General features: G+C 36.0%; 1 protein-coding gene across 1 annotated transcript in view; it reads right to left on the bottom strand.

The window, feature by feature from the left end:
• Positions 1-15,366, bottom strand: part of WDR19 (WD repeat domain 19) — a 40,065-nt gene that overhangs the window by 17,496 nt on the left and 7,203 nt on the right. Inside the window, 17 exon segments of the mRNA XM_029960234.1 lie at positions 672-755; positions 1,575-1,657; positions 1,770-1,916; positions 2,828-2,885; positions 3,953-4,062; positions 5,702-5,812; positions 6,410-6,569; positions 7,132-7,336; positions 7,939-8,086; positions 8,617-8,698; positions 8,700-8,755; positions 9,862-9,984; positions 10,390-10,496; positions 11,195-11,309; positions 11,408-11,580; positions 12,735-12,805; positions 13,948-14,121. Coding sequence (XP_029816094.1) covers positions 672-755; positions 1,575-1,657; positions 1,770-1,916; positions 2,828-2,885; positions 3,953-4,062; positions 5,702-5,812; positions 6,410-6,569; positions 7,132-7,336; positions 7,939-8,086; positions 8,617-8,698; positions 8,700-8,755; positions 9,862-9,984; positions 10,390-10,496; positions 11,195-11,309; positions 11,408-11,580; positions 12,735-12,805; positions 13,948-14,121 — 2,007 coding nt within the window.

Here is a 15,366-nt window from a genome sequence, read left to right as displayed (position 1 = left end):
AAAAAATGTGTCATTCTCCCACTACTCAATTGACACAAACAGTATTTTCTAGTCTTATCAATGCAAACATTTAGTTTTGGTGCTGTTTCATATTATACAGTATTATTCTGAAGCACATTTACTTACAGGTAAGGACTAGTAGAAACTACATTTTGTGATTAAATATAACCTATTTGGGGCCTTCACTTCAGCTAGTAACTTCACATTATTCAACATTTTGCAAGTGCAGCCCTTAAGATGTAACAGTAATGTGGTTCTAGAATGAAAAAATTTCCTTCATGATTATTCTCCCTTTGAGTGACCTTTAAAAACCACAGGTAAGGAGTCATTAGAAACCCACTGAACTTGAACACTCTGCTAAGTGGAATACTGCATAAGGTGCAGTACTTTAAAACCTTCAATGATTTTTGTTAAAAATATATTAATGCTTTGACAGGAAAACAATCAATTAGAAATACACCTCTGATACTCTGGAAGGTCTTTATGTTTCAAATCTTCCTACAGCAACTTAAGTTTACGTATTTTAGAATCCATTTTCACAAAGCTATTCTATGCAAAATTTTCAGTCTGTGTTTGACTTTATTTTACAAAAAGACTAATGTATAATAATAATAACAACAACAACCATAAACCAACATGTTTTATACTAAAAAAAGAGCATTGAAAAATACCTGCCATCTGCTTCTTTGGCCTTTGCATATTGTAGGTGAATCTTTGGAGATGAAACGTGAGGAAGAAGTTCACCAACTTTTGCCCTAGAAAGTTATTTAATAAATATATTTGGTTTTAAATTTTGACCAGTAAAACTGTCACATTTACATCAACACTGAAACAAAGGCTAAAAAACTATTGAATGCAAAGCATGTAAAGCTTTGAAGGCACTTTGATATTCTCAAAAAGCTGCACTTTAGAGATATAAGAACTTGAAAATAATTTTAATTTTTCAAATAAATGAACATAATATTCCAACATAATCTTTAGAGCACTCATACGAAAGAGGAAGGGTCTTCCTGAACTCTGCTCCAATCAGTTCTTAATCTCAGGAGTCCATAAAATGTAATTAGGCAAGAATTAAGCCCTTAAAGCTCTCAGTAAATTGTACTTTTCCACTGGAGACTTCACAATAATCAAATTACCTTAAAAAAAATTAAAAGGTATTGAACATAATGCCAGCAATTTTGGCTATTCATGATACTGACTCCACTTGAATAATTTCCAACTGTGTGAATACTCAGTCTCAGCTATGTGTTTTATAAAACTGAAGAAATTTTATGAAGTTACACAAATAAAATTACCAAATTCAGCGTGCACATGCATGCACCCAAAAAGGACTCGGAACTGCAGGTACCTCTAAGCATAACACACAGAAAAAGGAAAAAAAGATTATCTCCCATTTACAGTATATTTAAAATAACATAAGCTTCTGAGAGAACCTGTAAACTTGGGGGAGGGAACAACAAAATCAATGAAACATAAATAACGAGGCATTTGTGCCACGCAGAGAAACACTCCTTTCCAAAAAGTACCACAGCAAGTCCTTTGAAACATAATGTTTCCCTGAAACCTGTACTTACCAGTTTTTACACCGGATGTATACTGATGCTGCCTTGTCATAATATTGTCCCTTTTCATACAGCTGAGCAGCTTCTGAAAATTGCTACAATATTGGAAATCATAAGAAAAAAATAATTCTCAATTAAGATTATAAATAAACAGCTTAATGAATTCCCATATTCACTCTTAACTTTAGTAACTCAAATTTTGAGTACCTTCATATTCTCCAGGATAGCTCCACAGTCTCTTTTTAGTGACCTGCTGGGATGTTTAATGGCCTGGTTTACCCCTCGACGGATGTCTCCCATTCGAATGGACATTTGAGCCACTCCAGCAAGGCAAGCTTCATCATGTTCCTGGTACTGGCAATCAAATAAAAAGTAGTAACTATAGATAATACATTAGAAATATCAGGTCATAAAACCCACAGTAACCAAGCATTGAAACAAACTAACAAAATGTAACATGGACTCAATAAAATCAATTTTGTCTTAAAATTCTTGCCTAGCTGCAGCTCTCACTTATTTAGAAGACTTCAGCTTAGTTTTCATCTTAAGGTTTGTCTCTAATTGTCACATTGCGCTTACGAGATCTGTCCAGACCAAGCATACATGAGAAGACTCTGTTTTACAGACAGCTCAGTGCTACTTTCCTCTTTCCTCCAAAACCAACAGTAGAAAAAAAGAGAAACTACAAGCAGGATACTTCCTTTTTTTTTTTTTTAAGGTCATAAGGCTGCTGATGTTTCATAAAGCCAAATGGTTTGAATCCAGAGATTTCATTTCCCTATTATGATCCCCTATTATCATTTAAGCTGCTTCGCAATAGACATTTTGTAAATATTAAGGGAAATAATGCCAAAATAAGGGAGGATCTACCGAATATGTTTATTTTCTAACACAGTACTTGTTTGTCTTTATATAGATAACAATCCCGTAAAAGACAAAAGGAATAATTAGGACTTTTGATATAATAAGGAAAATCCCACCAATATTTTTTCTGACATTTGTACATTATTATGAAACTGTTCAAATTATAAAAACCTAAGTTTAGTTATGCCATGGTAATACAATGGCAAAACCACTGTATACCCAGAGAAAGCATCGTTCTGTATATTAAAAATAAGAGAAGTACTGACTACTATCCTGAAAGGAATAGGCATAAAGATTTAGAGCTGAATTTAAAAAAAATTGGAATTGAAATGAGTCTGAAATATGACAACTTAATGTATACTATGACTGTATAATGCTATAATTACTAGAAAAGGAATTACCTTATTGTTTCCAGTGATCCCCTTCTCATAATGTGCCAGAGCATTAACGTAATCACCCCTAAAAGAAAACTGGAAGTTATACAGAAGAATATTTTTAACAGGAAGAGATGGTTACCTTCCTTCTACACAGATTAGACATATTTGTCTCGCTTTAGACATAATGACTCCACAGAAGGATGTGAAGTATGTGAGAGGTGGACAGTTACACATGACACTTCCTGTGGACTTTATCAAGTTCTTAGTCAAAGAAGCATTCCATCTCTCAATTCCACTGTACTGAGACCAATAAATCTCTCTTGAAAGACAGGCAAAGAATCTATCTGCACAATACACCTCAATAGTCTCATCTCTTCTTCCACATTTTTCTGGAAGAAAAATGAAACTAACCTATTAAATTATTTAGAAATTTTGCAACATAAAAACAAAGGTGATTTTTTTCCTGGAATATATTCAGAACACAAGTTACAGATGGTTGCATTGCCTCCATTCCCTCCTTTCTGTGACCAAGTGTCCTCTCTCAGTGCCAGGGGCACTGCCAGAGGGAACGAACTGTCTGAAAACTACGAATAGGTAAGACTTTTTCCTTCTGGTCTAGATATTAAACAGAATAGTTTTATTTGGGAAAAATTAACTCTAAAATAGACTTTAAAATCATGGCAAATGGTTAATACCTTCTGTCTTTCAGGGACTGGCAACCTTGAAATTTGACACACCTCTACATAAAAGATTTCAAAAATGAAGGCAAATGGGTATTTAGGGAAAGACAGGCAAAAGGCAAGGTTTTCATCCAAGGTAAGAAGTGCTAAATCATTTGGACTTTCTCTGTTTTCCAAGCACTTGTCTGCAACACAGTATTTATTAAGTAGATGATATTATACAGTGGATCTACCAGTTGCAAGGAACCCAGATATGCTGAAATTAATGAAAAGTAACTACTATTTGCTAACATGTCTCTAGTATGAACTATTCCTTGAAAAACTCCTCCTCCTCATACTATAGGTGCAAGACCTCACAGAATCCTCTCTCAGCAATGCAGTCACCTGAAGCATCTGAATTCTCTGTTCTTCTATTGAGCATGAGCATTGGTTTAATATTCTTATACTGCAACCTTACAGCAGAACTTACATGAATTCAAGCTGCATTGCATATTCCTTTGATATGAAAGGGATTTGGTCTGGGGCCAAACGCTTAGCCAGCTGAAGTGCACTGTCCCAGTGCTGCAAGTCTTTTCGCATCTATGAACAAACAACAGTAACATTTTCGGATGCAAGTAGCAAATTCGGAATTCTACTATGAAATTTAAATTATTCTAAATACAAATATTGAGTTAATATTCAAGAAAGATTCAGACAATTTGAGAGACATTCATCCAAAAGAATGTCTGTTAGGACAAGGGTCTACAGGAAACTACAGGTCTGTCAGTCTCACTGCAGTGCCTGGTAAAATTATGGAGAAGATTATTCTGGAAGTTATTTAAAACACTGGAAAGACAACACAGTCACTGGTCAAAGACAGCACAGCTTCATGAGGGGAAAGTCCTGCTTGACAAACCTAATTTCCTTTTATGACAAAGTAACCCACTTAGTTTATTAAGGAAAGCCAGTTGATGCGATCTTTCTGGATTTCAGTAAAGCTTTGAATACTGCCTCTCGCAGGATCCTTCTGGACAAACTGTCCAGCACACAGCTGGATAAACACATCATGTGGTGGGTGAGCAATTGGCTCATGGGTCAAGCACAGAGGGTAACAGTGAATGGGGTAACATCAGACTGGTGACCTGTCACTAGTGGGGTTCCACAGGGCTCCATCGTGTGCCCTGTGCTCTTCAACATCTTCATAAATGACTTGGATGCGGGACCCGAAGATACAATAAGTGAGTTTACCGATGATACCAAACTGGGAGGAACTGTTGACTCCCTGGAAGGCAGGGAGGCCCTGCAGAGAGATCTTGACAAGTTAGAGGGCTGGGCAATTGCCAGCTGTAAGAAGTTTAACAAGGGCAAGTGCTGGATTCTGCCCCTGAGATGGGGCAACCGTGGTTACATATACAAACTGGGGAACAAGATGCTGGAGAGCAACGCCCTGAAAAGGGACCTGGGGGTCATGGTTGATGGCAAGTTGAATATGATTCAGCACTGTCCTGGCAGCCAGGAGGGCCAAACATGTCCTGAGGGGGCATCAGGTAAAGCACTGCCAGCCAGTCCAGGGAGGGGATTGTCCTGCTCTGCACTGGGGTGGCCTCATCTTGAATATTGTGTGCAGTTTTGGGCACCACAATATAAGAAAGGTATTCAGCTATTAGAGACTGTCCAAAGGAGGGCAACAAAGATGGTGAAGGGCCTTGAGGGGAAGCTGTATGAGTAGTGGCTGAGGTCACTTGGTCTGTTCAACCTGGAGAAGAGGCTGAGGGGAGACCTCATTGCAGTTACAACTTCCTCGTGAGGGGAAGAGGAGGGGCAGGCACTGATCTCTTCTCTGTGGTGACCAGTGACAGGATCTGAGGGAATGGCCTCAAGTTGTGTAAGGGGAAGTTTAGGTTGGAGATTAGAAAAAGGTTCTTCACCAAGACGGTGGCTGGGCACTGGAACAGACTCCCCAGGGAACTGGTCACAGCACCAAGCCTGACAGAGGTCAAGAGGCACTTTGATCATACTCTCAGGCAGATGGTGTGACTCATGAGGATGGTCCTGTGCAGGGCTAAGGGTTGAACTTGATGATCCTTGTGGGTCCCTTCCAGCTCAGGATATTCTATAATTCTAGTCACACAATGGCAAGAACAAAACCATAAAAGGGCAAAATTATCAAAAGGTAAAATATTACAACATTAATCTGGAAATGAAAAGAGCAGAAAATATACACATCTTAAATGATTACCTCAAGAGCAGCAATAGGACAGGAGGATGCCAGATATAAATCCTGAGCCAAATTAAAATCACCAGTAAACATTGCAAGATGTCCTGCTAAAAGGTTGTGGTCTTCTATTCCCTGTAGAAAGACATAGTAGTTGCAGAATTAGTCCAAAAGAAAATAAATATTGTATAAGTAAGTAACATAATCTCAGAAACACAGTAAAACCAATATCCTTACATTTTACAACCACGTGTATTGGATTCTATAAACCAGAAAAAGCCCTCACTTTCTTATTATAGCTCAGAGTCACTAGGGTAACACTGTCTAAAATCAGCAATTTGCAGAAGTATAATTTTAAGGTACTATTTCAGTTTTAGATGTATAATTGTAATCTGGTTTTGGTTAGGATTTTTTTAAAATAATAACAACAGTCTGCAACATTTTCTGAAAAATTAGAGCCTCTGAATGCCTGAGACATGAATATATTCTGCTGCTCTCAAACAAATGCAGAAAGAAATGTTGTGCATTCCAGTAGAGACTGCAACCACTTCAAGAGAAAACCAAGCAAGAGGCATGTAGTTTGGACACTTTATCCTTTCTATTCCTTGAAAACAACTCACCTTCTTCTATTTGAAAAAAAAACAACTGCTCCCCAAAAACTAAGGATCCAGCAATTCTTAAAGAAGAATTAAATCACTGTATTTCCTATTTAAAAGAGACTTTACATTTTACCTTTATTTGCTCTAGTGACATCACCATCCCAGCATTACCAGATGTCCGATAAACACGTATTGCAAAATCCACCTCCATATGATGTAAGCAAGCTTCGGCCAGCTCATTCCAACAAGACTGGTCATTCAGAAGTCTGCACAGCTCCCATGCTTCAGAAAACCTATAGAAGGTAAAAGCCATTTAGAACTATTTTAATTTTAGGTATTACTTATACCTAAAACTCCCTCTCAACACTTTTTTCCCTTATGTTACAGAAAAAATAATAAACATTTACTTCTAAGTCATGGAGAGAGAGAGATGTATCAGGAAGAAAGGAAAAATATACATGTGTACCTTACAGTTCTACCCCTGTTTCTACCACACTTTTTCAGGAAACCATCTGCTTTCCCTATTCTGGCATTCTTTCCATTATACTGTTTTTGCATTGCTTCATTACAGTGGGAGTATGCAAGAACCACCTTCAGCCAGTTTTGGAAGAGCCACCACCATATAACCCCGAATCAGTCTTGAAAAAAATTGCTTTAGCTTTTACTTGACAGTGGAAAAACAAATAAAACACCACTGGGTCACTTATTTTGCTTGGTCTCCATCAACAGCTGTGTGGACTCACAGACCAATCTATCAGTATTCAGCAGGACATTTTTAAATCACCAGGATACTCTGTACTGAGCTTAAGAACAGCAGAAAACAATTTACAGAATATAATTAAAATGTAGATGTACCTTTTCAGCATTAGAGTCTGAGTAAGCATCTGTCTCAGCTTATTAGGTCCAAAGTCTTTCAAATTGCCAAGGAAACAGTGAGTACTTAGATAGATATTGTTTGTTTTCCCACTCTGAGTCTGACAAGTTATTTCTCCATTATACAACAACAAAGGTTTATGGGAATAGGGGACTTCTGTGCCACCTGCCAAAATAATCTTTGATCCTAGATTCAAAGATCAGGAAGAAAAGAAGACATCATGTGAAAATCACTACATGGTAGAAAGTGTAGGAAGCAGTCACAGCTGAAACCACGTATATTTGTAGGGCATTAATTCAAAGTCTCTAATTCTGGCAGTAACCAGTGACTCTACAGTGGATATTTTTCAGTAAAATACAGGACTTAACTCTTCTAAACCTTCTAAAAAGGGTCCTTTTCCAAATGTTTGTAGGGAAATTTCTAAATGTTTCTCTGTCACAAATACAGAAACTGCTATGATTACAATCAATTTTGGTTAACACTGTAAATGAATACAGGTTTTGTCACCCTGATCCTAAGATTTTTCTCATGAACATTTCAAAATACAGCTGAAGCACAATGTGTAACTTTCAGATGAAATATTACAATAGCAAGAAGCTTAGGGAGTTAAGATCAAAATGCCTTGTTGGAGCTTTACAGAGAAACCTACAAAGCAACTTGTCTTCTATCCATCAGCTGCACTTCAAAACTTCTGTAGTACTATTTATTTTTGTATGCATTTTATTTAAGAACATGTTTTACTTTATTAACTAAAATAGTAAATAACTTTTTTAAAGAACTTACAGTACCTTGAATGGCATCCTTATGAAAAACGTAAGTGTACACTTTATCGTCATCAAAAGCAACAAAAACACCTGTATCCATTGGCCAGTTTTCCCACAGGATTCCTTTAATAGTTGGTGAGAAATCTGGAATCTCATATACTCTATCGTTTACCTACATATAATGCAAAAGTAAAATTACTACCAAGTGACTAAGGAGATAAACTAAATATTCATCCCAGTTATGATTAAAAACTTTTAAAATAATTTAAATAGTGCAGAAATATGAGAACTGTATTTAGAAAAAGTTTCTTATAAGCATTGATTCTGAGCAACAAAAAGTTTAATTCAGAAGTGGAGAAAATGCACATTATATAAATGATATTTACTATTCTTAAAAAAAGGTATAGGGAGAGGCAGTGAAACTGGCAATGCTTGTTGATGGCCTAAATTATCTGTATTTAAATACACCAACACATACATTTTTGAAAACTACCAATCAGAAACTCAGTATAATGAAATTGTCCTGATCTAATATGACAGATTTTATTTCCTTATTAAGTTATCCTCCAGTCTCCTTGCCAATTGCTTCTATCCGCATATGTGTTGGTGTGACATTATCTTTTCCTTTCTCTATTAAAAACACTATATAGTTAAAGAACATGCTTGTAAATATAAGTGTATGGGTATCCCAAACTAACTTACTGGACAATAGACAAAGCCATCACTTTTGTCATCTATGAAAGCCATTCTGGTTCCATTGGGATCTGGAAAAATCTTTCTCACACCGATATTCATTCACATATTGCCAGTCTTCAATGTAGAAATAACGAATAACTCCAGTCTAACGAGAAAGAATATAAAATCTTAATAATGACATCAGTAAGTGGCCAGTAGTTAATTAATCTGGTTGTACTTTCTCCCATCTTAGAGTACTGAGTGTTTAAAAAAAGTACTTCCAAGTGAATTTTTTTGCTTTCTTCTTCATTCACAGCCTGTTTTGGGCAGGATAGGAAAACTTGAGGCTTCGGGGGGATGGAGAAAGGAGTGGAGGTTTGAGCGGTTTTCTGTTGGTTTTGACATTTATCTCACTCTGCTTTGTGGAGACAAACTGTATTTCTCTAAACACGGGAAATGCCTGTCTCATTGCTGAGAGAAGCTTAACCTTCAAACAAAGCTGAAAAATTTGCCTCCAAAGAAGAACCACACATTCTTAAGAACAGATGTACCTAATTCAGGTGAGAAAAGCAATCAAACTGATTTCTGATCAAAGCTATATTTCAATCAGTGTCACACTGATTGAAAAGGTAGCTTTTGACATCACCTGTAAAAGTTGCACACATCAAAATGATCGGTTGCAAATTTAGTACCCCAAATTTACCAGTACCAGTTTACGTACTGAGGAGGTGGGAAAGGCCTCAACTGCTGCAAAACCACTCAAGTTATTAAACCAGTGATAAAACCAGAAATAGTTGTTCTGGCTTTTCTTCTGGAAGGTCAGCTGATATCACAAGGAGTACAATACTACAATACCAAATGTACCCTGTATTCCCAGTGCCAGAAAATATTAAAAGGAAAGGAACTACCCCTCATGCACAGGAAAATGTCCAGAAAAATCCATTAAAAAAATTCTCTTTGGACAAAAGCTTCAGTAGTAAGTCAAGATTTCTATTTATGCTATCACACTGCTATTAAAACCAGTGTTTTGCAACAAACACTAGTAAAAGCAAAACTTCACCTTCCTGCCAAAGCATGTCATATAAATGCAACAGTAAAGAAGCTGGATCCAATTTTGACCATATTTGCTTAAAGTTTTTCATAGAAAATAATCCACTCTAAAGTTCACAGATGCAGGGGTTTTTTTGCTAAAAATACGAGTATTAATCCAAATAATTCAGATAGAAATACATTCAATCTAAAAAAATCTTTAAAAACAGAAGTAATACTCACATCTGTACCATATAGGAGGAAGTCACTAGTTAAAGCATGGCACAAAATTCGGTATTTATCATCATCTGCTGGGAAAAGTCTTGTTTCTCGTTCTTCCTGAGCACCCAAATCTTCACTTTCTATCTAAATATAAAGAAAAGAATGAACTGAAAAACTCCACTGTTAACAATAAAGTATCATAGTGTTGCCTGTATCAAACTGTAAAGAAGTCAGATGAAAAAAAACTTGCATCCCTTAAAAACCCAGCATCTGCTTCTGGCAGATTCCCACAGACCTTTAAAATAAAACTGTTAAACATCTGACAAGAAAACGTTTTTGTCACCTTTTCTAGACTAGGTTGTATTTCTGAAATCTACAGAAACTCAGCTTTATATTTTAGTTAGCCAGTAAAACAATTCTGAAGAATTTTTAATTTTTATCTCCATTAACTAAAGATCATTCCATTTTATCTCATTTTTAAAATTATATTAACTTGTTCAACTTAGATCAACTCATTAGTTCAGCAATCCAAATTGCCAGAGCTCTTACCATATGCAACTGGACTTTACCCTCAAAGAGAGCAGCAGCATAATCAGAATTAAGGTGCATACTTGCTACAGTCCCCAGGTACTCCACATCTTTAAGCTTTTTTACATCTAAAGGATTCAAACAAAAAAGAAAAGGTAAAAATATTTTGATTTTGTACAGGTCTTCACTTATCATCATTTAAATTTGCAGCCAAGTAAGCAGATGTGAAAAACTGACAACTAAGCAGAGAGGAGACAAGTCACATGTAAATACACTTTCTTCTTAGCAGTCAGAAAACTGGTTAGAAAGTAAAACAGAAACTCATTCCTTATGCAACTCTGACTAGTATTCTTATAGTTTTGATTAATATATTGTTATTGAAAAAAGGTGATGCTTAGAGAAACATGAAAGCTTTAAATCCACTATCTAAAATTTGGATACAGCACAACCAATTTTTCCTTATCCCACACAAGCAAAATGAATATCTACAAAACTCTCTGATCATATAGTTCCTAGGTACTTTGCCAAACTTTGTATGTAAAGCCTAAAACTCCTTCATTGGTTACCAACATGATCTCAAAAAACCAAGAAAGTCTACGTTTCATGACCGATACCTTGAACATGAAGTTTTAACTCTGTTATTTACAATGCCTTGTCATAACTGCTTCAGTCTGTGAAGATCATTATCCCATCCTAGCAGGACCATATGGCAATTCAAGTTTTTAGTGTACAATGTGGAATGTCCAGAACTGCTAAACACAATACTGAATTCATAAAATGAGACAGAGTACTGCACTAATTTTAAGAGAACTGAATTTATGCTTACTATTCTCTCCAAGTGCATAAAACCAAGCCCGATTGTTCATTCCTACAGCCAGATGATAAACACCAATAGCAACAAAACTGGGCTCTACTTCAACAGAGACTGTGACTGGTAGCTCCTGTAAGAAAACAAAACAAAATAATACAATTTTTATCCACTTTTAATACTTACTTTATTTATATCTACATGAAGTTTAAAAGAAAGAGGTTATCATACTCTCTCCACATGATTGGCTACGGTAACTTCTAGAAGAGAAGTAAGGTATGCAATCCGTGTACTGCAAGCATCTCCAAGGATTGGAAGCTTTGTCAAGAAAACATGAAGGGATCCTCTCCGTGTAGATACTGCCAACAACTGTCCATCATCTGTCCAAGCCAGCTGATCTACACCTAAAACATTCACAAGTTTTTGTAAAAAAAAAAAGATCCTTTCTTTAACTACTGAAACCAAGATATAAGTATTTTGCTTTAAAATGTGAAAATGGTAGGAATTAATATATAGCAATATAGGTACTAATGTATTTAAATATAACCAATTAATATAATTCCAAGATTAATTGCAATCAGTCAAACCAAACACAGAATTTACTAATATAGCATTTTGCTGAGAGTGAAGTCTTCACAGAATCACAGAACGGTTTGAGTTGGAAGGGACCTTAAAGACCATCTAGGTACAACCCAATTTCCACTAGACCAGATTGTGTATCTGTTATAAAACAGATCACCTCTTTCCCTGTTTTCCAACACTGACAGTTTATTCAGCACATTCAAAGTGAAACATAATACTGGAAGCAGCTGAGCAGAATTCAATCTTATTTCCCTTATCGCCAACTTAGTAAGTACTAAACACAGAAACAGTGTTTGGTCCTCAGTGCCTGGAAATTCCTATTCATATTTTAACTGACTAATACCAATATTCCAAGGAGACAGGGGAAAACATTATGCTGACAATATCCTAAATTTCTGGGAAAAAATGAAAAAGGAGGGAAGGTTCTTAGAAATAAAATTCTGGAGGCAACCAGCAACTTGACAATAAATAAAGCATTTACAAATACTACATGCGGAGACAATGCTAGTTAACTCATTACTGAAGAAAATAGTTTTGTAACACTGTTCTGGAAGCCACAGACACAAATCCTATATATCAGGATGAAAATAGATAAAGTACTATATGTCACTACAAGAAATGCTGAAAAGCACAAAAAAACCCCACCAAAAATCATGGAAAGAAGAGGAAACCGGTTAAGTGTATTGTTTTGATAATCTGAATATCCTCTATTACAGATTCAAAACCACATGACACTAACTGATCAAATATTCTGAGAGCTGTAATTCTCTATCCTTTGAACACACAAAATATGTTCCCATTTTGCTACTGGTCACTTAATAATTACAACTTGAGACAGAAGGAATTTTTGATAAATTCTATATTTACACAGTTTTTCCAACAGTAGTACTTTCACTCACAAAAACAGAGACACCATGAAAATTCCAGTATACTTAATTTGTAAAAATTTCTCTCTTCATGGAGAATGTTAACATACCTTTGTTTTCATCATCCAAGTTTATTATGGCATACATTTCTCTCAGATCTGACAGATCATGGATTTTAATGCTAAAACAAAAATAAACAGTCATTCTCACCCATCTAAGTCTCATTCACCATAAACACAAAATGCCTTCCATTTCCTAAAGAGCAACACATACTCAGTTATCCATCACTCTAAATACCATATCCCTATATCACTGTACAAAAATATTTGCTCGGAGAACTAAAATTTGAGGAAAAGACACAAATCCAATTTGAAAGAACTCAGGGTTGGGAAACACAGTTATTCCCTTTTGACATGTTAGTTTAAAAACACATTAGTGATCAACAAACAGTGCTTGAAACACAAGATGCAAAAAAATAGCTTTCAATCCTGCTTCACATAAAAAGGGACAGAGAGTTTATTTGTGCTGTCATGTCACTCAATGTATGTTAAACAGCCCCTAAAGAAATAATCCTTATTGTATAATAGGTGAAGTGCTTGAAGTTGCACCATGCTTCGCTCATAGTTACACCACTCTTGATGTGCAAGTGCCATAAATCAGCAGTCAGTCCTACACAGAGCTGAGGACAGAGAGAATGGTCTGACTCCTACCATCACTTAGTTCCCCTTTTGCTGAAGAATTCAGGTATCACAGAATCAGGGAGCAGCAGATGAGGCACTAAAGAAGCTATTCTATCATATGCACAACATATTTTGGAAGAACTCCAGTCTCTTTACTTATTTTTTCCTTAATTGCTTACACTTTTAGAGTTTTGTCTAGATTGGAGGTAAGACCAAACACCAGGGAGGAGGATATCAGGATACAGGATACAAGTATACTCAGTACAGTTTTAAATTAACTGTTCTCCTATCATTAAGCAGATGTTTATGTTCAATCAATAAATCATAGTAAGGAAATTTGGACTTTTTTGTAGTCAATAACATAATAGAAAAAGAAAGAATCGAAAGGAATAATCTATACTAAAGTTTAATTAATTTTTTTGTTTACAATTAATTACAATAAAATTAATTACAATTGCAGGGATTTTTGTCAATATTAGCTTCTAACTCTAGGCAGAGCAGCAGCTCCACAGAACAATTAATCTCATCTTCTTTCCACTCACTTCTTAAGGAGCCTTGGAGCCTTAGGAAGCACAGCTTTAATGCCTGAGAGCTACACCTGTGGGAGATGCATTCATTCCTTATGTATAAAACTACCACTTACCAATTGTCTCCACATGATGCAGCTTTGTTTAATGACTGGGATATAGCAATGCTGCTTAGATTGTCCTTATGATTGTGAGCTTGAAAGATTTCTTGACCTATCTCACGGATGTGTGTAGAAATGACTACAAAGCACCCCCGTGAGAAACCAATCATAATGTAGCCATCACCATACCTGTTAAAAAAAACAACAATTAAGAGATCTATTAATGCAATACACAAAATAATTTTTCTTTCAGACTGCTGGAGTAATTGTCAATGCCTCCCTGTAATAGGAAAAATAAGCAATTTATGGGAATTTATATATATAACATAAAACAATATAGTATAAAATAGGTTAAGGGAAAAAATTACCAAAGGTTCTTAAAGGATAGAACCATGTTTGTGCCTAGAGTTCACTCATAAGTCATCTTTCCTGCATTTTAAAATGCCACTTCACTTTCAGCATGCTGCAAACATGGCAGTGATGCCAGGAGGAAGATTTCTGGTACCTTCATTGGAATAAACATGCCAGAAGATGGCAACTTTGCTTTCAAGGTTCTGGCCAATTTGGTCCCATCAAAGCCATGTAAAACCAATAATGCCAGTCACTCTGCCCTTCATCATCATCATCATCATCATGGCTAGGCTTCGCGAATGAAGATTTGGGAAGGGCTCTACCCACATCTGCTAAAAGCGCACTGGTGTGTGTTTGTAAATGGTCTGTTTACTTTTCATAGTGTCAAGCAGAAATAACGAGGTTAAGGCAGAAATAGTTACAGCATGTAAGGATGAATTAAAATGATATCTCATCAGCTTAATTGCAAGAAAAATCACTGCAAGGTACACAGTTCAGGTATGCCTTGTTACATATGTGGCCACAAACTAAGAAGCATATCACTACAGGTTTTCTTGTAAAGGAATAGTGTAAAGGAATGTCAATTCCACATTAATGAACAGGTGTTAAAAGACAAGCTGAAATGATTCAAAGACATAGAAACACCAGAGTTTTGGTATACCAGTTCTTGGTACAGAGTTGAAACTTTTAGCTTAGGTTTTCTTCATAGGAACACTACCAATGGTATTGCACAGCAGGGAGTCTATAAGAACTTTGCAAAACTTTGTAAACCAACAAACTAGCTGAAGGACGAAACTCCATCCCTAGTTCTTTCATCATTTACTCATCCAGACAGAAAACAACACATAAACCCTTCAGTTTAATCTTCTGTCAGGACAGGAACATATTAATGTTCTAATAGTGTTTTGAGCACACCAACTGTGATTCCATCTGAAAATACTGCTTTTATAGCCATTGAATCATCAGGTGGAACAATTACAAAATGCAGACTACTTTGTGTTTGGAAAAGAATTACTAAAAAGGCTACAAAACATCCAGGAAAAATCCAGTGTGAGCAAGGGATAGGTGATCTAGTTTCCAGCA

This window comes from Manacus vitellinus, unplaced genomic scaffold (genome assembly GCF_001715985.3).
Source record: "Manacus vitellinus isolate BGI_N305 unplaced genomic scaffold, ASM171598v3 scaffold_0_pilon, whole genome shotgun sequence".
NCBI lineage: Eukaryota > Metazoa > Chordata > Aves > Passeriformes > Pipridae > Manacus > Manacus vitellinus.
This window is presented reverse-complemented; position numbering and strand designations above follow the sequence as displayed.